We start from the raw sequence: 26,294 nt of genomic DNA, 5'->3' as shown, positions 1-26,294 counted from the left end.
GCCAGTGAAGACCTGCCTTTATGTTCCGAAGACACGCATATGACGATTTAGAAGTTGGGCAGAGAATAAAAAGACTGTGTGTAAATGTCAAGTCAAATATTGCCAAGCTTTATGGAGTACAGTTGTCCATTGGTATCCTTGGAAATTGTTTCCAGGACCACATGCAACTAGCAAAATCCATACATACTCACATACTCCCAATACTTTTAATTATCTGTAGATTACATATAATGTAAAATGCAAATATTTTGTAATTTTTTCATGCTATTTTTAGAATAAGAGCAAAAAAGTCCACGCACATATTCAGTACAGACAGTATTGACCCATGTCAGTTCAATCCAGAAGACACATAAGTCCAGAGAAACAGGCGGTTGGTTGGGTATACTTGTTTCAGGACAGGGTGATTGATAGTAACTCTAGGTCAATAACATTGTTTTCCTTTACTTAGTTTTCAGGTGGGAGATTTGGTGCTCATTATCCTAGACGAGCGCCATGACAATTATGTGTTGTTTACTGTTAGCCCTACTTTGTATTTTCTGCATTCAGAGTCTCTGCCTGCTCTCGATCTCAAACCAGGTGAGGGAGGTAAGTGTCAAATCCAGAACTAAAATATTAACATGGAATAGAGAAATTCTAACCTTCATAATTACATGAAAATGAAGTCATTACATAGCTCTGCTTAAACTGTTCTTTTTAAAATCCACATCTAGGTTTTCTTGAGTTTCATTGACAATTCAAAATTAACTGTGTTGATGGATTTCTCAGAATATTTGAGGGCCCAGACATTCTTTATATTAATAATAGAAGTTATAGTAATAATATTCAAATTGATGCTAATCCTCATTTATTTATGACGAAATTAACCATTTTTGTTTGCCACTCCCCCTGCACCCCCCAAGCTGTCTGTTCTGTCCCATATATTATCCAGTGTTTCTATCTTATTGAGTACCCATTCTTGGACTAGACTCACATCATAAGTGCTCTATTAAGGCTTTTGGTAGTGACTTTATCGTGTTCAGTGTAGTGGTCTTATGTAACTAGGGAAAATACATTGGTATCTTAATTTTCTTAAAAAAAAAAAAAACAGAACAAAATAAAGGTCAATAAACTTGATTTCGCCCCCATTCAACTCTGTTCTACTCATCTCGCCTTTTTTTTGTCAGTTGTAGAGCTTGAACTCTGAGTCTGGGCACTGTCCCTGAGCTCTTCAGATCAAGGCTAGCGCCCTACCCCTTGAGCCTCAGACCCACTTCCCGTTTTTTGGTGGTAAATTGGAGATGAGCCCAGACTGGCTTTGAACCATGATCCTCAGATCTCAGCCTCCAAAGTAGTTAGAATTACTGCCACTGCGCCCGGCTCCCCCGCTCTTTTAAATGTTGTGTGTCTCTGTGTGTAGTGTTGGGATGGAGCCCAGGACAATTGGCATACACTAGGCAAGTTCAAGTACTCTCCTACCCAGTTCTTTAGACTTGTTTGAAAATGACTGTTAGAACACACGCGCGTGCGCACAAACACACACACACACACACCAAAGTGTAGTGGCTCATGCCTATGATCCTAGATACTCAGGAGGCTGAGAGCTAAGGATCACGGTTCAAAGCCAGCCCATGCACTAAAGATCCAGAGACTCTTATCGCCAATTAGCCACTAGAAAACCGGAAGTGGTGCTGTGGCTCAAGGGGTAGGGCAGTAGCCTTGAGCTGAAGAGCTAAGGGACAGTGCCCAGGCCCAGAGTTCAAGCCCCACAACAGACAAAACACAAACACACACCCCAAAACCTACCATGTTTAAAAAACTATAAAGCATTTCTAAGACAAGTCTTTTCTACTTGCATTGTCTCTGAATATCTCATAGTTTACAGATAAATCCATACAGCTATTTCAGTGAAATTAAAGACAATGCATATATTGTTTTTGAATACCGCCATGCCTGGCACTGTCTGCAGGTATGAGTGGCCTGCCTATCCTTTAGTGCTTTGCCTCTTTTAGAAATGTGAAGTTCTTCCAGTAGGGGGCATTGTTGAGTTATCCTAGAATTCCAAAAATTATTCACCATATTCAGATTACTACTGTTTTCTGATGTAAGCATACTTAGTAAATGAGTAAAAACTCACATACCCATATTTGTTCAAAAATAACTGAATTTGGTTTTCTTACAAATTATTAAGCTTTTATGGAAACTTTGAGTGTTTTAATTCTGACAGTTCTGTTTTCTTAAATTATTAAATTATACTTTGCAAAGAGTCCTAGCGCTTGAACTCAGGGCTTGGGCACTGTCCCTGAGCTGCTTTTCCACAAGACTAGTGCTTTACCACTTGAGCCACAGCACCACTCCTAGCCTTTTCTGTATATGTGGTACTGAGGAATTGAACTCAGGGCTTCATGCATGCCAGGCAAACACTCTACCACTAAGCTGCATTGCCAGCCCTATACTTTATAAAGAAAACTAACTATTTGATTTATTAGCTTCAGGTACATCTAGAAGACCCTGGGTACTTGGGAAAGTGATGGAAAAGGAATATTGTCAAGCTAAAAAGGTAAAAACTGTATCCTATAATTTAAGCCTACAGATTAAATAGAAATTGTTAGCTTACTTTTAGCTCCCTTGAATTAGAGTAAAAAAGTTTAAACCAATAGTTTATATGTGTTTTTTATTTACTTGCCCTTAGATTATAAAGGTACATAAGCAAGAACTATAAAGAAAACTACCAAAATATTTTTTTCTTTTATGACTATTACTAGTTAGTAATGTAACTCATGTGCAGAAAATATCCCTCCATAACTGGGAACAAGAGTGAATTTAAACATAGAATTGATGTTTATTTATTTTTATACCCTACACTCATTGAAATAAAATGGCTCAAGATATTTGGTCGTTTAAAAGTGGATCAGATTATAATGTCATCATTGTCCATGCTATGAAATTGGCAAAACTCTTTTTCCTTTCTAACTAATTTTGGGCCTCAAGGTTGTCAAACACTAGTAAAGGCTAAACTGTATACTTTTTGGGTTCTTAATTCAGTGATAGATGGCTCACTTTAGTATACAATTAGCTATAAACTGTCTTCTGCTAGTATTAATAACTGAATGTAGGAGTAATAATTTAATTAGGAGTATGTCTTCTATTGACTCACTTGCATCCTGTGATTTTTTAGCCATCTCTGATAGATGAGAACTTACTTCGGTTTAACTATGTCCTTTTTTTCTCTCCCTCTTAGGCACAAAACAGATTTAAAGTTCCTTTAGGGACAAAGTTTTACAGAGTGAAAGCTGTGTCATGGAATAAGAAAGTATAGCATCTGGAAGAAGTTACTACATTCTATTTCATTTTCTGATTTGTCCTCCAGTGCTCATTAATCACTTCAAAAACAGGCCATCTTTTTATATAAAATCAATATAATATACTTCATTGGTGTACAACACTTACTTTTTAACTGGCTACATATTAGGAACAATAAATTCATCAAAATCCTTGGCTGAATTAAAATGGCTTTGTTTTGTTTTTTTACCCAGATAACTCTAGAAATGCGGACCAAACTATGTCATTTTCTCCAAGGGCAGACCCTGTGCATTGTGGCTTATGATTAGCCATATTAATTGCCTGTTAAATACATTTGCTTGAACTTTAGATGTAAATGTCAACTATTACCAGCATTTGTCCTTTTGTGAAATCAGTATCAGAATACTTGCACTCTTCATTCAATATGTTCTTTATAAAATGTATAAATTCTTCAAAAAATATTTAAAGAAGTGTTACTGCATGTGATAATCATAATTTTAAGTTTGCCTCAATAGGTTGCTAAAGCAAATTCTTTCATTTCTTTAAATGCCCTTTTGGTATTATGAGAGGGAAAAAACACCTGCAACTTTTTGACTGACTGACTTTAGATCAGCCGTAAATGATCAGCAGTCTTCAAAAGCACTTTGAACAAATATACCACTGGGTTCTGTAGGGAAGAGTCTGTGCCATTGATGTTCTCACATGCAGGACTCAAACCTTTCCACATCTTTATGACTCTATTTAGGATAAGGATACTGGTGAAATTGCAATTCATGGTTGAGTTTCAGAAAAAGATATTCACTGTACATTAACCATTTAAATAACAAAATATTGTATTGTAAAAGACATGTACAATTTTAAAAACAATAAAGATTTGAACCTGTAAATGTGTGTGCCTTTTAAAGAAGGAGACATTTTTAATATATTTGAGTGATTGCTGCAAAGTGAGAAAAAGTTGTTTTGTATCATAATAGAGAATCATGTTTATTACCAAAATGTTGTTATAATCCATGTAAAACAGTATTATGTAGGATAGCATTATGTAAAATAGGTCTTTAGAGACTTTGTCGTTGAACAAGGGTATTTAAGTGAGGTCACTGAAGAGTTGTTTCAGATTTGTTGCTGGAGAACAGTAACAATGATTTTTCTGAAAATATTTAATTTCTTCATAAATAAGTTGAATATTTTTTTAAATATGTATATCTAATAGTATAAAAATGGAATAAACATAATAGTGTATAGATTACTGAATTTGACATTAATGAATAAAAGAATAAATGATTTCATATGTTTCTAATCCTTCCATGACATCTTTATGCAAAGAATACCAATATAGAAAATTATTTTGAATATGGTGGTTTTGTTAAATAGATTTGACTGGGTTTAAATGAATCTGTTCAGTGGATTGTCTTGTATTTAATTGGTGGCTTCACATTATATGTACTTATTGTGTTGTGGAATCATTGTGTGCTGTAGTATGTGTTATCAAATCCACCATCTAATACTATCTTTATGATCTTGAATTCTGGATATTGTTGCCTGATATTTCTTTTCTTTTTTTTTTTTGTTGGTTGTGGGGCCTGAACTCTGGGCCTGGGTGCTGCCTCTCATCTCTATCACTTGGAGCCACAGCACCACTTCTTGTTTTGTGGTGGTTAACTGGGGATAAGAATCTCACAGACTTTTGTGCCCGGGCTGGCTTTGAACCATGATCCTCGGGTCTCCACCTCCTGAGTAGTTAGGATCACAGGCCTGAGCCATCGGCATCTGGTGATATTTCTCTCTTATTCTGTCATTTTATTCTATCATCCAGTGTTCATATGTATTTTTCAGAAGCTAACAAAAAGGCTGGAGTGATTTCTGTTAGTTTGAAAGAAAACGACATGTAACTTTCAGTAATTAAAAGAAATGCAGTGCAAGTTTTGGAAGTCCTAATTTTAAATGAGTTGTATATTGTCTCAACAATAATGGGTAGGAACTATTCAGTGGGGTTATTTTTACACAAACAGTGAGATACATTTTTTTTTTTTTTTTGGCCTGAGGTAAAGTCCTGTGGCTTGAACTTAGGGCTTGGGCACTGTCCCTGAGCGTCTTTTTGCTCTCAGCTAATGCTCTACCACTTGAGACAGAGCCACTTAGGGCTTTTTCAGTGTGTGTGGTACTAAGGAATCAAACCCAAGGCTTCATGCATGCTGGGCAAGCATTCTATCACTAGGCCACATTCCCATCCAAGAATTAAAATTTCAGGTAGTTTGAAATACTTCTGGCACGTACTAAGCACATTGACTATAAAAAGGTTTCAGAAATGTAGTTTTATAGGAAGCCAAACACCACTGTGCACACCTGTTATCTCAGCACTTAAAAGACCAAAATGGACCCTCTAAAGAAGTTAAAGTAGGCCTGGAAGACCTTGTCTACTTGTCTTGAAAAAGAGGGAGTGAGGACAAAGGTTGGATTTTTGGTTTTGTTTTAGGTTTTTTTTTTTTTTTTTTTTTTTTTTTTCTGTTCACAGGGTTTGAACTGAGGGCCTAGGCAATGTCCTGAAGCCTCTCTTTGTGCTTAAGGCTATTGCTCTACCGCTTGAGCCACAGAGGCTCTGCCAGGTAATTTATTAAAGATAAGAGCCCCACGGACTTTTCTTCCCAAGCTGGCTTTGAACCACAAACCTCAGATCTAAGTCTTCTGAATAGCTGTAGAATTACAGTGGTAGCTTTTCTTTTCTTTTTTGCCAATCCTGGGGCTTGAGCTCAGAGCCTGAGCACTGTCCTTGGACTTTCTCAAGGCTAGAACTCTACCACTTAAACCACAGCACCACTTCTGGCTTTTTCCATGTATGTGGTACTGATGAATCAAACCTGGGTTTTTGTGCATGCTAGGCAAGCACTCTACCACTAAGCTAAACTCTGGCCAAAGGTAGCTTTTTAATATGAAATTTAAATTACTTTTCATTCCAAGTAAGCTTAAGCTGACGTGAATTATATACATTTATTTTAGGCAAAGAGAACTTCATATACTAAAATTAATCCAAAAATAAACATTTTTATTAGCATAAAATGTCAGATGTAAAACATTCTTTCAAAAGTAATTTACAGAATGCATGTCCGGTTTCTTCACTTACTACTGGAAGGTAATTATTTTAAATATTGTTATGTGCTACACTAAATTATATCACTCTAGCTTTGCAGTATTGGAATTGTGAACTTGGGTCCTCTTTCTTGCTAGGCAGATACTATGCTGTTTATCTCCAGCTTGCTCTTACCCTGGTTATTCTGCTCTGCTCCCACTTCCTGTCCATGCATGCACCTGGACTGAGACCTACTCTTGCCTTTCCTTCATAGCTAGATAACAAATGTGCGCCATTTTGGCCAGTTGCTTTGATTGAATCAGAATTTCAAACTTCTCTGTGTCAAGCATGAATCACATGTACACTTAGGGGACCTTTTTTTTTTGTATGAACTATAAATTCAACTACAAACATCTAATTACTCTTCAAATCTAGTTCATATTCTCGGACCCTTTCCTTTATATTTTTGTTAGAAAGTTACAGTTTCATGGACTTTCATCTGTTGCAAGAGCTTATGATGAACTAACTTCTCAGGAAAGAATCAGTAAAAGGAATTGCCAGAAAGCATAAATAAAATAGGTGGGGTTTTTTTTTCCCCACTGATTCATAGCTTAAGTAAATGAAATAGACACAGCCATTGCTCCATTATATCTTTCAAAATCTGTTACCAGTCCAATTATGTATTTGTATAGAGTATGTTTTCTACCCTACCTGTAGAGAATAGAAATTTATAGGAGCTGCTTTTTAGTCCTGAAAAATGGCATAATATTAAGCACTCCGTGTCCCCTCAATGTAGTGGCACATGTTCTGAATCATGAAGTTTGCAAAATTTCTTTCTTCGTTTTTCTTTTTTTGGTCATTCATGGGGCTTGAACTCATCCTGGACCCTGAGCTCTTCAGTTCAAGGCTAGTACACTACCACTTGTCACAGCACCACTTTCTGTTTTCTAGCGGTTAATTGAAGAGTCTCACGGACTTCTGTGAGATCTCGGTCTCCTGAGAAGCTAGAATTACAGACATGAGCCACCAGTGTCAGGCCAATTTCTTCTTTTCATCTTAGATGATAAGCCTTGTATATTGCCCTTAAAGTTGTATTTTTTTTTTTACCTCACTACTACCTTAGGGTTTTCTGGAAGTGTCCTCACTGTTCCTTTTTAAATATTTTACTGAATTTTTCATGTTGGCAATTGCAGTTTTAATTTCCATGAGTGCTGTTTTAGCTCAGTTGTTATGATTTAATAATTTTTTCACATCTCTGAAGTCAAATTTTTCTCAGAAGTCTCATATCCTTTATTAACTCATAAGGCCTTTTTATTCGTGTATGAAGTGTTCTTAAATGTTCTATATAACCCTTGCTCCTATCAAGAGTAATAATTTGCCAACTGTGTTTCTGATCATCTGTGAACTGTATTTTGTAATTTTCAAACTTTATAACTACTTCAACTGTGTTTTTAACTTTCAAATAACTATTGGTTATAGAGCTGTAATTTTAAACCTTTCTGGAATCTTTGAAATGTTTGTTGTTAACACTGAGGTTTGGATTCAGGAGTCTTACACTTGGTGTGCCTGTTGCTCTGCTAATACTCTCCCACTTGAGATACTCCTGCAGCTCTACCTCTTACTGATTCTTCTAGAGAAGATTCTCTCCACCTTTTCTGTTGCAGGTCAGCCTTGAATTGTGATATCCCAGGTTTCGGCCTTCTGGATTACACTGACACCCAGTTACTGAATTTTAAAATCTGGAAATGTTAGTCTTCTGTCGTCACCTTTTCCATGATTGTTTTTAAGTATCCTGTCAGATTCTATGCAAATTTTAAGATGGGTTTTTCCATTTTAGAAAAAAAAAAAAACATTGGGATTTTGATAGAGGTATGGCTTGAGAATAATATTACCTTAACATTCTAATTTTCTCCATCTATGTCTTTTCAATTTATTTATTTTTTTGCCAGTCCTTGGGCTTTAACTCAGGGCCTGGGCACTGTCCTTGAACACTTTTTCTCAAGGCTACCACTTTGACACTTGAGAACCACAGTGACATAGATATGTATGGTTTTTAGCATGCACTTTTGTTTTTTTTTGTTTTTTTTACCTTGATCAAGTTCTTAAAGTTTCTTGTTTAGTTCATTGTGGGGCTTGAACTCTGGGCCTGGGTGCTGTCCCTGAGGTCTTCAGCTCAAGGCTAGTGTTCTACCTCTTTGAGCCACAGCACCACTTCTGGTTTTCTGGTGGTTGACTGGAAATAAGAGTCTCAGAGACTTTCCTGACTGGGCTGGGTTTCCTTTGAACCATGATCCTTAGATCTCAGCCTCCTGAGTAGCTAGGATCATAGTACCCAGTATTCCCAAAGTTATTTTATTTTTATATTATTTTTTTTTTTTTGCCAGTCCTGGTGCTTGATCTCAGGGCTTGGGTGCTGTCCTTGGACACTTTTGCTCAAAGGCTAGCACTCTGCCACTTGAATCAGAGCACCACTTGCAGCTTTTTCTGTGTATGTGGTTCCAGGAAATCAAACCCAGGATTTTGTGCATGCTAGGCGATCGAGGTACCACTCGGCCACACTCCAGTCTATTTTGTTTTGTTCTGGGTTTTTTTGGCTGAAATGCGTCTTTATTTTCAAATGAATAACATGTCTTTTCTTATTGCAGATTTTTTATGACAGGGTAGTGAGTTAATTGTTATTCTGAAAATAATTTTTTAATGTTTATTTTTATTTTATTAAAGAATTTATTAACTGATTTTTACATCATTATTTTGTTCTTTTTGATGAAAAATGGAATTGTTAACACACACTGAAAGGAATCTTAATATAGACTTCTACTGTGTTTTAAATTTGAATGTTTTTTTAAGTTACTCTGCTTAAAATTTCCTTACATGTCTAGTAGATGTGCTAAAAGTGGGCATCTTTGTTTATGATAAAAAGATTTTCTGTCACCATTATGTTAGCTAAATCATAACAGACGTCTCTAGACTACTAGAGTGCTCTGGGCAAACATGCTAAAGATATTTAAAAGTGACTAGCTAAGCAGGGACCACTGTGCACTGACTTAACAGTGAAGTCTTAACAAATTGCTCATGACCTGAAACTTGGTTATTCTTAGAAGCCTAAGCTCGAAAAACTGGCTCCAATTCTCCTTTCTTTAGCCTTGTCGGCTGGTTCTTACTGACTGACTGGTTTCTCAGCATCATCACTCTTTCTTTACCTACTAATCTACATACCTGATAACTGTCTGGCAGTCCCTTGAGCTAGAATCATAAGGTTCTTTTGCCTGCTTTTGCTAGTATGAGACATGTCTCCATCTTTCTAGCTTCTAATAGGATTTTCTTGAATTACTCAACTTATACTGAGTTAACTCAGTTTTCCAGCCTTTGGCAGATAGTGTCATATATTCTGAATGTTTGTTATAGCAGAATGTCTTTGGACATACCACCTTTTCTGTCAGGTGCATTCTGTATAACATTTTAACATGAGATGGTCTAAAACCATTCATTGAATCATTGGACTGCAGTTTCTGTGGACGTCAAAATTTTTGCATCATATTTACTGCATATCAGACCCTTAACCTAGCATCTTTCATATAATGTTCTCACACCAAAATACCTTCAGTCAAGAAAATGCCCTTTTAGCACGCACCCTTAAGAACTAGCAGTGTGGATTACGTGCCAGATCACTAGCTATGTGTAAAAAGCCAAGTGAGAGCATCAAGACCAGCACACAAAAATTTCTGGTTGCTAATTGTCCTAGCTACAATTGTCCTAGCTGAGATGTGAGAATCATGGATCAAAGCCAGGCCCATGAGACCTCCAATTAACCAACAAAAAGCCAGACATGGAGATGTGGTTCAGGTGGTAGAGTGCGTGCCTTGAGTGAGAGGCCCTGAGGTCAAGCCCCAGTAAAGGCACACACATAAAATCTTCAAGCATAATTCTCCTAATGACATTCTCAATCACATGACACCCTCACATCAAAACTTTCTCATTTACCACATGGAACTTCACATTGTAACATCACTAGATCACAATAATATATCTTAAAACCTACCTTCTAAGGTCTTGAGTCATAGATGCCTTTACATTATAGAGCCTTCCTTTATATCATAATGCACTCAGGCAAAGCATTCACTAATATAACTCCTATGAACAAACCATGCTTTCACTCATATCATGAAGGCCTCATTGACAAAAATGTCTACATCATGATGCCCATACTCTCATGTCATTACCAGCCTTCGTATCTCCCGCGCTCACACATCATCTTATTTATAATGGTGTATTCACATAACTACATCACAGTGTTTTTACTTTTTTTTTTTTGCCAGTCCTGGGCTTGAGCTCAGGGCCTGAGCACTGTCCTTGGACTTTCTCAAGGCTAGAGCTCTACCACTTGAGCCTCAGCACCACTTCCGGCTTTTTTCTATATATGTGGTACCGAGGAATCGAACCCAGGTCTTCATGCATGCTAGGCAAGCACTTTAACCACTAGGCCAAACTCCCGGCCCATCACAGTGTTTTTGTAACTCCCTCACACATAACACTTTTTGTCCATAACACATTCACCTGAAGTCATAATGCCATCCTTTGTAACACTTTTCATAGCGCTATCATGTCACTCAAATCCTAACACCCTTACCTAGGCCGTAGCCAGTCAAAAATCTTAATGTCTTCATTGCTTTTTGTCCCAGTTCTAGGGTTTGAACTTGGGATCTGGGTGCTGTCTCTGAGCTTTCGTGCTCAAGGTTAGTGCCCTACCACCTGAGCCACAACTCCACTTCTGGCTATTTCTGGTAGCTAGTTGGAGATAAGTCTGATGGACTTCCCTGCCCAGGCTGGCTTTGAATTCGAATCCTCAGATCTCAGCCTTCTGAGTAGATAGGATTACAGATGTGAGGTATCAGTGCCCAGCTTGAGCTGACATCTCAACACCAGTACTGGGGTACCACATAATAAAGGCTTGACTTAAACCTCACACAGAGCCCTACCCATGCCATGCTGTCACACATGCTGGTACAACTCACACATCAGGTCTCTCTCACTCTCAAAGCCTTTACTTACATCCTGTCTGTAGTCACACTGTAAGATGCTTATTCCCATTATAATACCCTCACCTAAATCATAATGTGCCTCCACGTCATAAAACTCTAGAATCATGTCTTAACTCACAAACGCTCACATCATAACTACCTCCCTATGTCATAATGCCCCACTCACACTCTAACACTAACTCACAAGGCCCTCAACTCAAACGATTATGTGTTTACTCATAGCACATATCCTAAGGTGCTCCACAGTGTTACAGCCTCACATACAACACCCTTACGTCCTACCATCAAAAGGCATGTGATAACCCCTCTAATCACAGCATCTTTACACATAATAAAAGCCTCACTCGGATAATTGCACCCATGTATCAACACCACTCATCACAAAACCCTCATGTCATCGTCTCCTCACATCCTAATGGTCTCACCCACCTCACAGCGCCAGCATTCATGTCTTATGCCTTGACATAACACCCGTGCACACATCCTAACAGCGTCCCTCGCACCCTAATGCCTTCACTGAAGGCTTGGCTATCATCAATAGTGCCACAATGAACACAATGAACATCATAACATGTGACAACTTTTTAAAAATGTTTCATTAAGTACAAAGGTTATAATTCCATAAGCCAGGTTACTGCGTTTAATGCATCTTCATCATCACACTGTTCTCCTTCTTATCCCTCAAATTATTTATTCCAGTTTTTATATAATGTACATTGAATACAATAGCTGCATTTCTGCACCAAATTGAGTGCTTCCCTGTATGTTGCCTCCCAAACATGTCTCATCCCTGGTATTTTGAACAACAGTTCTTTAGATGTTCAGAGGAGTTATATACCTTTGGACTCGTAAGTATACCATACTTAGTTTGTTTGCATCTATATGCAGAAAACCTATCATCATGTATGTTTGCATTTTAGATCTGGCTTCCACATATAAGATAAAAAACGTGTACCATTTGTCTCTTTGAGCCAGAATTCATTCACTTAACATAATTTTTCTAAGTTTTTTTCATTTGCCTGAGAATGGCATAATATTCTGTCTAATAAGTGAGTAAAATTCTCTTGTGTAGATGTATAACATCTTCTTAATCCACTCATCTATTCTAGGGCACCTGGGCTGTTTCCATAACATGACTATCAGGACTAGTGCAGCAGTGAACCTGGATGTGCAAGTGTTTTTATTGTATCCTGACCTGTAATATTCTGGTTCAAAGCCCAAGAGGGCTATCGATGACTCATGGGGAGGCTCTGTGTTTATGGAGACTCTCATGAGAAATATCAAAATTGCCTTCCAGACTGGTTGCACTAGTTTACTGTTAGTGGGAACTAACAGTGTAGTAGGGTTCCTTTTTCTCTGCATGGTTGCCTGCCTTATTACTTGTATTCTCAATGATAGCCAAACTTATTGGGGTGAGATGGGACATCTCAGTGTTGGTTTAATTTGCTTTTCCTTTTTAACCAGGGCACTGAGAATTTTCACTACATGTTTATTGGCCATTCTTCTGAGAACTCTAGCTCATTTGCTCATCTATTCGCTGGGTTACTGATTTGGGGGGAATGTAAATTCTTGAGTTCCTTGTATATTGTAGGTGTTAGGCCCTCCTCGGATGTATAGCCTTTAAGATTTTCTTCCACTTTGTAGACTGCTCTTTAAGCTTAATAACTTATGTCCTTTAGGTGTGCAGGAACTTTTTAGGTTGAAATAATCCAATTTGATGATTCCCTTCAACTGCTGAACCCTTAGAACTCGACTCAGAAACTTCCAGCCTGTGCCAATAAATTCTGATGTGTCTACTACTCCTGTAGTAGTTTCAGGGTTTCAAGTCTGATGTTGAAGTCTTTGATCCATTTTGAGTTGATACTAGTGCAAGGTGACAGCCATCCAATTTCACTCTTCTATTGGCAAGGCAGTCTTCTCCCCAACATATATTTTTGGTTCGCTTGTCAAGTATTAGAGAGCTATTAGGTACATTGGATTAGAGTTCATTGGAGAGTTTGTCATGGTGCTATCATGGAGGTCAGAATGCCTTCACCGATGTCATGGTATCTTCATTAATGCAATTTTTGTAAATCACTGATATCCTCGTGTGGTTATCCATGTCATAAGGTTTTCATGCATTCCCTAGTACCCACCCTGAAGCCATTGTTTGTCTTGATGTCACCTGTCCCTGAGTTCATTCTGACTTCACTGATGTCATAGGGTTGTCATTCATGTCATGGTGCCCTTTCACATGTCATAGTGCCCCACTGCGGTCACAGTGCCATAACCCATGTCCTAATACCCCCCACACACATTTCAGAATGCCCTCCGCTGTGTTACAATGTCTCGTCGATGTCATAATGCCATCACTCACGTGATACTGCTGTCACTCGGGTCATCAAGCCTGCAGTGATGCCCACGGTGAGTTCATAATATGTCCGGTGTTTCCATAGTAACTCCCTCAGCGATATAAACTGTCATAATGCCCCCTCATATCATGTTACTTCCACACATGCTGCTACTTTCATTGATGTTATAATGCCCTTACTCCTGCCATATTGCCTTCACGGAGGTCATAATGGCATCACTGATGTCATTGTGAGCTACTGATGCAGTAATCCCTCCCTCCTCTAATGATGACTTTAGATGACATCATCATTTCCTCAGGGATATGAGTGTTGTCATTGGTGTCTTTCTTCATTGATGGCACAGGACCATCATAACAGATTCAGTTCTGTCACACTGTCTTCATTGATGATGCTCAATCATGTCATGGTGTTCTCATTTATGTCATGAAGCAAGCCATGTAATGGCACCCTAACTGAGCTCATAATGTATCATTCCAATTACCATGTCATTGTACCTTTAATGATATCACAGTGCCTTCATCTAGTCATAATGTTTTCACTGATGGATTTTTGCGTGTATCCATGTCCGTCAAGGCACAGTGCCCTGACACATGCCATTTGGCCTTCACTGATGTTAAAATGCCCACACTCGTGTCATGCTGGCTTCACCCATGACGGAAGGCCCTCCCTGATTTCATAATTCTCTAAGTCACATCATAACACTCTCACTGGTGTCATAATGGTCTCCCTCGTGTCATAAGGCCCCATCTCTTGTCATACTGCTCCCACCAATGTCATAGTGCCTTAACTGGTGGCAATGCCTTACTTAGTGTCACTGTGATTAGAAAGTCCTCAGGCTTCTATCGCTTGTTCTCAGGCATGACTTTGTGCCCTCGCTGATATCACAGTGTCTTATGTCACTTTCCTATCCTAGTGTGGGCTCTTGCCATATTGTCTTCTCTCATGGGAGAGTGCTCACCCTGAAGTTCTCTTGTCCTCACGGATATCATGTTGTCCTCACTGATAATTCACCGTCATTGATATCATAGGGTTGTCACTGTCACAGTGCTCTTACGCATGGCCAAGTACCCTAACTGATGCCATCACACTTTCACACATATTAGAATGGCCTCAAGGAGGTCTTAATGTCCCTATTCATATTATGCTGCTTTCAATCGGGTGATAAAGTCCTCAGTGAAGTCATAACATCATCACATATAGCAGAGGCCACGCTGATTTCATAGTGTTTTCCATGATAGCACAATCCTCTTACTCATAGCACAGTGCTCTCACTGAGGTGATAATGCTTTTGCTCAGGTTACAATGCTCTCATGACTTTTCATAATGCCCTCGCTGGTGTTATAGTGTCCTACTAACATCGTGGCGCCCTCACTCATATCATAGTTTCTTGATTCGTGCCCTAAAGCATTCACTGTTGTCATAATGTCCCCATTCATTTCATAAGGCCCACAATCATGTGGTGTCATGCACCTGCATTCAGGTCCCAGGTCCCTCACAGATACCACAGAGCTCTCCCTGCTACCTTTGTCCTCGCTAATGTCATCTGTACGATCATTTCCTCATTCATCATGTTTAGGTCCTAATTCCTCCATCAGTGTCATTGTAATGCCTTTAGTGATGTCACACTGACACCCCAGTAACCTCACTAATGGAACCATTCCCTCCCTGATCTCACAGAGCCGCCACTGACTTCCCAGTGTTCCCACCGTGTCGTCTCGCTCTCACAAACGTCATAATGGCCTCAGAGGTTCTAGAATGCCACCATTCACATCCCGGTCCTCTCCCTCTTATAGGATCCACACTTGTGGCATTGTGTTCTCATGTCCTAGTTCTCTCATTCATGTCACGGTGTGTCTACTGATGTAATGCTTTCATTGGTGTCACGGTGACTTCATTCATGTCATGGTTCCCTCATCTCAGATATAATTCTTTCAATATCATCACATTGCCCAAACTTATGTCATCATGCCCTCATTCATGTAATAATAACCTCATGTGTAGACTCAGGTCACAGTGATATCACTCATAATGTCTTCATGGGTGTCATAAAGTTCTTATCAAATCAATGTCCTCACTCATATCAAAATGTCCTTGCTCATGTTACACTGATGTTAAAATGGCCTCCCTGTATTTATAATGTCTACTCATGTCACAGTCCTCTCACTGATGTCATATGTCCTTTCATGTGTCATAACGCCCTGAATTATGTCACAGTACCCACACCTATGCTGAAGTGCCTGCAGTCATAATAGCGCCCCCAGAGAGGTCAGGGTACAATACTCTGAGCATGTCACAATGCCTCACTCATGTACAGCATACCTCAGTTGTCAGTCTCTTCACTAATATACAATCCTTCCTCGATGTCCTCTGTCATGTCCTCACTCATGCATTTGCTGATTTTATAATGTCTTTAAATATCTTTTTTTTTTGGCCAGTCCTGGGACTTGAACTCAGGGTCTGGGCAGTGTCCTTGGGCTTTCTCAAGGCTAGGACTCTACCCCCCTTGAGCCACAGCCCCACTTCTGGCTTTTTCTGTATATGTGGTACTGAGGAATCGAATCCAGGGCTTCATGCATGCTAGGCAAGCACTCTACCACTAGGCCATGCTCCTGGGCCACCTTTGCTTATCTCGTAATTCCTTCATAGATGTCATGATGCCCTTGCTCGTGTCCTAGTGCCATCTGTCATGTCATGATGGGCTCACCGGTGTCAGAATGCTCTCATGTCCTATCACCTTCATTTAAGTCATAATGCCTCACTCATGTCTTAGTTTCCTTTCTGATGTCGTGACATCCTCATTCAGGTCGTTTCCTCTCTGATGTTACAGTACCCTCTGTCACAGTGCTCACATTCATGCTGCGGTGCCCTCCATAATCTCAGAATGCTATCATCCCTCCCATAGTCCCCCCAATAACCCCATATGTACTGAAACATAACATGTACCCTCACTAATGCCATTGCTTCCTCACTGGTGTCATAATTCTCTCACAGATGTCATAGTACCCTCACTCATGATGTCGCAGTGTCCTTACTTAGGCCATCCTTCCTGCCCATGTCATAATGTCCTCACTAAAATCATCGTTCTCAGACTCATGTCATAACGGCCTCATTCATGTCGCAGCACTCTGCCCCTTGTCAGTGCTCTTCCTAACACTGCAGTGTCCTCGCTTATGTCATAAGTGATTTCATCACTCCCCACTCATCTTACAGTGGCCTCACTTTGATCACGATGCCCTGCGCCATGTCACAATGCTGTCACCCATGCCCTAGGGCCCTCCGTGATCATGCCCTTGTCATACGTCCTCACTCAGCTCACAGTTCTTTCACTTATGGCGGTGTGCTGTAACTGTCTTCACTGACATCCCAATATCTTCAGTGTTGGCACAGAGCCTCCATGGATGGCACAGGTCTTGGCCCCTATCAGTGTACCTTCATGTCATAGCACCCTGCTGCTGTCCTAATGTCTTCACTGACACCATAATACTCTCCAACATGTCACAAGAACCTTCTCATGCCATCTCATGCACATCATGATGCCTTCACTATTGATGGAATAGTGCCCGTACTGACAAAATAGTGCGCTCATGTCACAATTCCCTCACTGTCACAATGTCGTGTTTCATAGCACCTTACTCAGGCCATAATGTCCTTGTTGTTGTCTTTAATAATGTCAAAATGCAGGTACTCAGGCCTCAAAGCACTTACTTATGTCACACTGCCCTGTGATGCCATAATATCCTTAATGATTTCATAATGCCCTCACTTATGTCATAATACTCTTTGTGGTTTTTATTGCCCAATCCTGAAGCTTGAATTCAGGTCCTTGAGCTTTCTCAAGGCTACTGCTCTCCCACTTGAGCCACAGCACCACCTCTGACTTTTTCTGTGTATGTGGTACCAAGGAATTGAACCTAGGACTTCATGCATGCTAGGCAAACACTCTACCACTAAGCCACACTCCTGGCTTAGCATGACTCCTGTCATAATACTCTTACCTATGTCATATGGATCTAACACATGTCCTAGTAACCTCACTAGTTACTAGTCTTCAGATATATTGTAACCCCTGGCTCATGTGATAGCACCTGTCCTGATGTCCCAGTGCCCTCCTTGACATGGTAGCGCCTTCCTGGAAGTCATGGTTGCCACACACATGTAATACTTCCCTTATTCAGATCATAGTTCCCAAGCTCAAATAATCATTCTCTCACTCATTTCCTAGTGCTCTCACTTGTGTCATAGTGACATCATCTCATATGTCATTTTTACCCTCCACGTTATTAAGGTCCTCACTTCTGCTATCGTGTCCTTATGGAGCTTATAATAGCAGTATTTTTATAATATTCTCACTGATGTCATAATACACTCACCTGATGCCATAAATCAGTGGCCCTCACCAGAAGTCAATGGCAATTCTTTCACTGATGTCACGGTGCCGTCTCTGAGACCATAATGCCCTCATTGGTATCGTGATACCCTCTATCCATGGTCCCCTCAGTCGTGTCATAATGTCCTTCCATCACGATGTCACAGGTTTGGATTGGGATAGTGATTTTTGTTCCTTGGTGGTCTTGGGATTTGAACGTAGGGCCTGGGTGCTGGCCCTGAAGCTGTTTGTACTCAAGGCTAGAGGTCTATCACTTGAATCACAGAGCCACTTCTGTTTTTTCTGTGTAGTTTATTGGAGATAAGAGTCTCATAAACATTTCTGCCCAAGCTGGACTCAAAACATGATCCTCAGATATCAGGCTCCTGAGTAGGTAGGATTGCAGCTTAGTGATTCCTTTTTAAACCCCTATGGTACTAGTATTTCTTGTATTGAGACAGAAACATTCCAAAACAGATTGTCATTGGATGTCAGAGTCTTGAAATGACACTATTTAAATTGAGCAATACTTTAATCTAGGTTCTCTCTGTTGGAGTAGCTGAAAAAAAAAAAAAAGCAATTCTTTAGAAAACCACTTCTTTTTCTTTTTTTTTTTTTTTTTTGGCCCCTTTCTCTTTCTGGCCCCGCTCGCTCCGGCCCTGCTCGCTCCGGCCTGGCTAGGCCCCCTTTCTAGCTCAGGCCCCGCTCGCTCTGGCCCAGCTTGCTTCCGCCTGGCTCGCTCCAGCTTGCTCTTGGCCCCGCTCGCTCCGGCCCGGCCCTGCTCCTGGCCCGCTCGCTCTGGCCCGGCCAGCTCTCGCTTGCTCCTGGCTCTGCTCGCTCCGGCCCCTTCTCGCTCTGGCCCCAGCTCTTGCTGGCTCTGGCTCGGCTCGCTCCCGCACGCTCCGGTCCTGCTCGCTCGGGCCCCCGCTCGCTCCGGCCACCACTTGGTTGGGCTCTGTTCACTTCAGCTCAGCTCGCTTCTTTCGCTCTCTGTCGCCGTCGCAGTCTTGTCTCTGCCACTTTTCCGGTTTGGTTGTGTCTCGTCTCTGCCACTTGCGGCTTGGTTGTGTATGTGGGATACCGAGGAATCGAACCCGGGTCTTTGTGCATGTTAGTCAAGCACTTTAACCGCTAGGCCAAACTCCCGGGCCCCGCTTCTTTTTCTTAATGTAGTTCTAAAATTGTTACGTTTTAAGATTTAAATAAAGCTTTCTAAATAATGCTAAATAGATCTCTATAGAAATTTCATTATGGAGATTTTGTGCATATGTATGTGTGCTGGTACTGAATCCAGGGCTTTTTTCTTGAAGGTTGGCACTTGAGCACTTGAGCTACTTCTCTATTTCTATCTTTTTTGCTGGTTAATTGGAGATAAGAGTGACAGCGTTTTCTACCTGGGCTGGCTTTAAATCTCAATCTTTAATGATTATTTTTTAAACTAGCTGAATGAGTAGGAAGTGCTAGATTCAATGGCCAACATTCCAAACTTGATAACATTTACTTTAAATCTAATTTACTAAATGTACCTATCTTACTTCATAGTTACTAGTGATCATTTAGAAAGAGTTATGACTGTCATTAATTTCTAGTAGTAGGTAGTCTGTACACTAATAATATTCTTAGGATATAATACTAGCTGTTTTGGGCCTATTTTAAAAAATACTTTGTGTAATTTATAGTCCTAATGGGTAAGACAGTCATTCTTTCAAACAATTCTTAACATAGTGGTAATGAGACTAAACAGTCAGCTGTGAGCTATTTGGTTTACATATTTCTTAGGTGTCTCAGACTTGAATACTCTCTATTGGAAGCTTTACCTGTTACTTTAATTCTTACCTTAAATATAGCTTTATAGTAATATGAAGTCTAATGCTAGTCAGAAAGACTAACAACCTCAGGGAAAAAGGCAAGCTTATTCTTTCAGTTTCTCTTCTAATTAAGAAATAATAGTACACCTGCATCCTATGAGAATCCATCGATGGGTTTCTATGCAATATTTATGCCCTGTTGAAATGCTGTCATCTTCTTTCTTCTTCAGTACATGATGCTGTTAAGGGCAGAAATCCCTCCCACCATTCTAGCCACTCTGTGGCTATCAACAGCTATCTTAATAAATGGAAGGTTTTGCCTCAGAATTCTTTCTGGATCTGTGTGTGTGTGTGTGTGTGTGTGTGTGTGTGTGTGTGTGTGTGTGTGCGCGCGCGCGGTGTGTGTTTGCTCAAGATTGATATTATACCAATACTTTTTTTGTTGGTGGTGATCATGGGGCTCGAACTCTGGGGCCTGGGTGCTGTCCCTGAGCTCTTCAGCTCACGGCTAGCACTCTATCACTTTAAGCCACGCACCACTTCAGTTTTCTGGTGGTTAATTGGAGATATGAGTCTCATGGACTTTCATTACTAGGCTGGCTTTGAACTGAGATCCTCATATTTCAGCCTCCTATATGGTTAGGAATGAAAGATTTTAAAGAAGTAATCATTACACAGCAGATTACGGTATAAATGCAGACTTATTTTTTTCTTTACAATAAAAAGAAACTTATTAACTCTCCTGAAATTAAAATGAGTCCTTTTAAGGCAACTACAAAATGTCTCTTAACTATTTCTTAGCGTGGTTCCCATGTATCAAAAAACAAAGTAAAAAGACATGAGAAAGGGTATCAATGTATGTGAAGTAATGCACCTTCTATCTGGTGAATATACTGTAACCCTTCTATTAATTACAATAAAAATATATGGAAAAAAGAAATCACAAAAGAAAAAAAAACAATTAAAGTAAGAAATAGATCATTTATATTCCACATTATCTTTTTAAAGATCTCAATTGGAAACTGGATATTCTTTTTTTTTTTTTTTGATCTTTGTTCCATTTGTTGTGAAGGTGAACTGAGAATTTTTTTTTTTTTGCCAGTCAGTTCTGGGCTTGAGCTCAGGGCCTGAGCACTGTCCTCAGACTTTCTCAAGGCTAGAGCTCTACCACTTGAGCCTCAGCACCATTTTCAGTTTTTTTCTATGTACGTGGTACCAAGACTGAGGAATTGAACCCGGGTCTTCGTGCATGTTAGGTAAGCATTCTACCACTAGGCCAAACTCCCGACTCCAAACTGAGAATTTCTTCAGTAACAATTATCTCCAACTGGCTTCTGTTGTTAAACAATGTTCAATGTTCAATTGTTCTAAGCTTACTTTTTTTTTTTCCAGCCAGTTCTGGGGCTTGAACTCAGGGCCTGGGCACTGTCCCTGAGCCTCTCTGTGTTCAAGAACAACACTCTAACACTTGAGGCACAGCATCACTTCCAGCATTTTTTGTGTATGTGATACCAAGGAGTCAAACCCAGGGCTTCATGCATGTTAGGCAAACACTCTACCACTAAACCATGTTCTTTGAGGATGCAAAAGTAAACCTAGGGAGAAAAGAAACCCCTAAGTTTCAGAGTGAAGATGCACACATTGAGTAACATCTTTGTCTTTGTCTTTGAGATGGACTTCTGCTATTTCAGAAGCCCATGCTTCTAGAGGATTCGTTGATGCATGCTGGTTCTTCTGGAGACATCATGAGAATTGTGCTTTAGTACTGAAGTGACACATCCATTGTTAGTTCATAAGAAAGCACAGCAAAGAGTGTGGAGCTTCTGTTTTCTTTTGGAAACAAGCACCGGACAGATTTTTGTCAAATTCAACAGTAACAGAGATTTTTTTTTAAATCAGCTTTATTGAGATATTAATTATATACCACAAAATTTCCCATTTAAAATGGACCAGCCAGTGATTCTGAGTATTTACGGAGCTATGCAGCCACCACCACCATTGATATGAGGACATTTTTCTCACATCAGAAGAAAGGAGGAGCATTCGTGTATAATCATTCCCCAGGCTAGGGTGCGTCCTAGAGCTCATGGCCCTCTTTGTCCTTATAAAGGGATGGAAAGTAAGTCAGAGAGAAGAATCAAAAGAACTCTATCAAGACAAAACATTTCATGAAGCGACCTAAAAATAGCTCCTTGGGCAATTACCATTTCTGGCCATTCAAATCCAATCCTAGTTTGCGCTCACAAAGAAGATGGAAAGCAAAGGCCAGAAATAGCCTCACATATATATGGTCATCTGATTTACCAAGAAGACAGTGTTATAATCCAGCAGGGAAAGGTTGAGCATTTTAGCAAAATGTATTAAATAGGAAATAAATGCACATTTATCCACAAAGTTTAGCTGAAATACATATAGATGTGTATGAAACGGATCATGCAACTAAAAGGGAGGTAAAACTTTGGGGAAAAGACCTAGAAGATGGCACCTTTTCTTTAAAAAAGGTAAAAATTCCTTGTTGGACAATAAAATTCAATTAATATAAAAGACTGATACACTGGATTTCACAAAAATATCTTATATATTTCACCTCAACAGTTGTGCTTTCTGTGTTTTAGACTTCATTAGTTGATGAATCTAGATCCATAATTGTTTTGTCTTTGTGATATTTACTACTTCTACACATAATTTCATTTGATTTTGTGTGATACTTTTAATTGGAAATTTTTTGCTTTGGGCTAGTCACTGGTAGCTCATGCCTGTAATCCTAGCTACTCAGGAGGCTGAGATATGAAGAATACTGTCCAAAGCTAACCCAGTCAGGAAAGTCCATGAGACTCTTATTTTCAATTAACCACCAGAAAAACAAAAACAAAAACTGAAAGTGGTTCTGTGGCTCAAAATGGTATAGTGCTAGCCTTAAGCAAAAGAGTTTAGGGATAGAACCCAGGACCCAAATTCAAGCTCCATGGCCAACAACAAAAGTTGTTTTGTATTCAATTAATACCCTGTTTTTTTTTCTGTTTAGATCTGCTATTTTAGTTCCTCTTTTCATCTTCATTCTTGTTTCTCTTATAGAAACTATATCTTGTAGGGGCCAGGAGTTTGGCCTGATGGTAGAGTGCCTGCCTGGCATGCACAAAGACAGGCTTCCATTCCTTGGTAACACATACATAGAAAAAACCAGAAGTGGTGCTGTGGCTCAAGTGGTAGAGCTCTAGCCTTGACAAAGCCCAAGGGCAGTGCTCAGGCCCTGAGTTCAAGCCCCAGGACTGGCAAGAAAAAGAAGAAAGAAAGAAGCAGGCTGGGAGCATGGCCTAGTGGTAGTGTGCTTGATTCCCCAGAATCACATACAGTAAAATCTGGAAGTGGTGCTGTGGGTCAAGTGGCAGAGTGATAGCCTTGAGCAAAAAGTGTCCAAGGACAGTGCCCAGGCCCTAAGTTCAAGCCCTAGGTCAGGCAAAAAAAAAAAAAAAAGAAAGAAAAAAGAAAGAAAGAAAAAAGGAAAACTATGTCTTGTAGAAAATGTATTTATTGATGTATGTATGTATGTATGTATGTATGTATGTATGTATGTATGTATGTATGTATGCCAGTACTGGGACTTGAACTCAGGGCCTGGAAACTGTCCCTTAGCTTTTCTACTCATGATTGGTACTCTACCACTTGAGTCACAGTTCTGCTTCCAGCTGTTTTTGTTTGTTTGTACTTATTTAGAGCTAAGAACCTCATGGATTTTCCTGCCAAGACAGGCTTAAAACTACAATCCTTAAGTCTCAACCTTCTGAGTAGCTAGGCTTATAAGCATGAGCCACCAGTACCTGGATATGGATGCTTTTTAAAATATTGTTTTAAATATTGAAATACTTTTCAAATATTGTTATTTTTATATAATTTTTCTACCTAATATCAACAGAATTTTATTTTGCTTTACTTAAAATTTCTATTTATGTAAAACTTATAGAGTTAAACATTTTTCTGATAATATCTCTTGTTTATTGAGATTCATTTATATGAATTATTTTCCCATATCTTTAGTTTTATCTCTGTCAATACTTCCCATTCAGTAGTCCCAACATGCTTATGTTTTTTTTAGTTTCTTTGTACATTGTTCACAATAGTGTTTTCCAGAGTTTTATTTCTAAATTATTTTGACCACCCACTACTTTTCCAACATGTCAACCTAGCTCAGCCAAGAGCCAGGTTTGTCATCTTTTCCCATGTGGACATAAAACCCCTTTCTGTGTTTTTCCATGTAAGGATACTGAAAACTAAAGGGGTCAATGGATAAGCCAAGGGTCAGGACCAAGAATTCTGTTCATTTCACAGCAATTAAACTATAAAAAACAAACAAAAAGAATGCCTTCATGGGGCCAGGAGTTTGGCCTAGAGGTAGACTGCTTGCCTAGCATGCACGAATACCTAGGTTTGGTGTCACAAACATAGAAAAGCCAAAAGTGATGCTGTGGCTCAAGTGGTAGAGCTCTAGCCTTGAGAAAACCCAAGGATAGTGCTCAGACCCTGAGTTCAAGCCCCAGGATTGGGAAAAAAATATAATGCCTTCAACCCTCCTCCTGTCCTGAGCTTCCTACTTTCTACTTTCTATTTTCTGTGTCTCATTCGTCAGCCATTCTGAGCACGGGTGAAGGCTGTGTTGTTGGAAGCATGGCTCTGCTCATTCCAATGGGGCCACCACTTCTCTGTAGTCTCCATGAGTCAAACACTTTAACAATCCAATTGGACCAGTGCTTGAAGCTGTTCAACAAGCGCTGTTGAATTTGTAATTCACGTTTACATGTTATCTTGCATTCATCATCCTGTCTTCCTGTCCCCTTAGGATTGGATTTCCAGAAAAGAAAGAATAATGGCTGGCAAAGATACTCAAATGAAATTTATTTTTATTCTGAAGAAATTCTTCATATTTAGCTGCAGACAAAAGAATACTTTGTCTATGTCTGCTCACAGAATACAACTGGAAATGGGAATTCAAAGACTGAAAATTGGACACCTTTCAAGGTGTGTGCATTACTATGATGTCTAATGACAACACTGTAAAATATTCCTTGCATAGTGATTCATGTCTGTATCCCAACTACTTGAGAGTCAGATTAAGAGGAGCACAACGCTAAGCCATCCTGGGGTTTAAAAATGTTATCTAGACTTCTGTCTCAACCTATAAATGTGCCACAGTGGCACATGTCTTTCAATGTAGCTATTCAGAAAGCATAAATAGAATCACAATTTAGGCCAACCCAGGCAAAAAAAAATGTGAGATTCTATTTAAAATATAACTAACGCAAAAAGGCCTAAGCATGTGCTTCAAGTGATAGAGAGCCTGCCTAGCAAATAAGAAACCTGAGTTCAAACCCCAGTATCACCTAAATCAATCAATCAATCAATCAATCAATAATCAATCACACCAGTTGAGCCCCTTCCAGTACTGGCTTTTTTTTGCTCACGTGGTACTGAGAAATCAAACCCAGGGCTTCATATGCTAAGCAAGCACTCTACCACTAAGTCACATTCCTGGCCCATGAACTATTTTTTTTTCTTTTTTTGCCAGTCCTGGGGCTTGATCTCAGGGCCTGTGCACAATCCTTGGACATTTTTTGCTCCAGGCTAGAGCTGTGCTATTTAAGCCATAGTACTACTTCTGGCTTTTTTTGTGTATGTGGTACTGAGGAATCCAGCCCAGGGTTTTGTGCATGCTAGACAAGCACTCTACCACTAGGCCATGCTCCTGGCCCATGAATTTCTTTTTTAAAAGATCCAAAGTAAATCAATTAAATGTAGCTTGTATCCTAGAAGGAGTTCATAAAGGAGTCCATAAAAGTATGGTAAGAAGGTGGTTTCTTTTGTAATATTAAAATCAGCTTCTTTATTATTTCCCCCAAACACATCAATCACCACATGGAGTGACTAACTCCAATACTAGCATCTTCCAGTAGCTTGACCACTGAACCAACAGTACTGTCTCTACTCTGAGGGACAGCACTTGAGCCTGAAGCCACTGAGTTCTTCTTAAACTTCCACAGGAAAGAGACCCATGTAGCCAAGCTATCCCAGCATCAAGAAAGAGAAGGAAGGAGAAGGAAAGAAGGAAGGAAGGGAGGGAGGGAGGGAAGGAGGGAGGGAGGATGGAAGGGAATCAGCACCCCAAATTTCTTTTGTGAGCCCCACCACATCTTGTGGAGGAGTTGATGTCTCATGGCCCAATCTCTGAGAATGACACGTCAAAGTATTACAGGACTGACCCCCCTCCCCTCTGTAGACATTAATATAAGTTTGGGGTCCTGGGATCTCAAGCACAGTGCTCTTCTTTTTTTTTTTTTATTCCCAGAAATGGGGTTTGAACTCTAGGTCTGGGTGCTGTCCCGGTGTGCTTCAGTT

At 39.7% G+C, this 26,294-nt stretch overlaps 1 protein-coding gene across 4 annotated transcripts in view; it reads left to right on the top strand.

Moving 5' to 3' along the window:
• Positions 1–4,166, top strand: part of Rb1cc1 (RB1 inducible coiled-coil 1) — a 90,068-nt gene extending 85,902 nt beyond the window's left edge. For 3 of the 4 annotated variants that reach the window (XM_090338815.1, XM_090338813.1, XM_090338814.1), the window contains exons 22-24: positions 449–585; positions 2,466–2,536; positions 3,218–4,166. In XM_090338815.1, coding sequence (XP_090194941.1) covers positions 449–585; positions 2,466–2,536; positions 3,218–3,295 — 286 coding nt within the window. In that variant the 3' untranslated portion in view covers positions 3,296–4,166. The remainder of the gene's footprint in view (positions 1–448; positions 586–2,465; positions 2,537–3,217) is intronic. The other variant, XM_090338816.1, reaches the window with a different exon arrangement.
• Positions 4,167–26,294: the final 22,128 nt, after the last annotated feature.

Source organism: Megascapheus bottae, chromosome 9 (assembly GCF_031878675.1).
Source record: "Megascapheus bottae isolate mThoBot1 chromosome 9, mThoBot2.hap1, whole genome shotgun sequence".
NCBI classification, from domain to species: Eukaryota; Metazoa; Chordata; class Mammalia; order Rodentia; family Geomyidae; genus Megascapheus; species Megascapheus bottae.
This window is presented reverse-complemented; position numbering and strand designations above follow the sequence as displayed.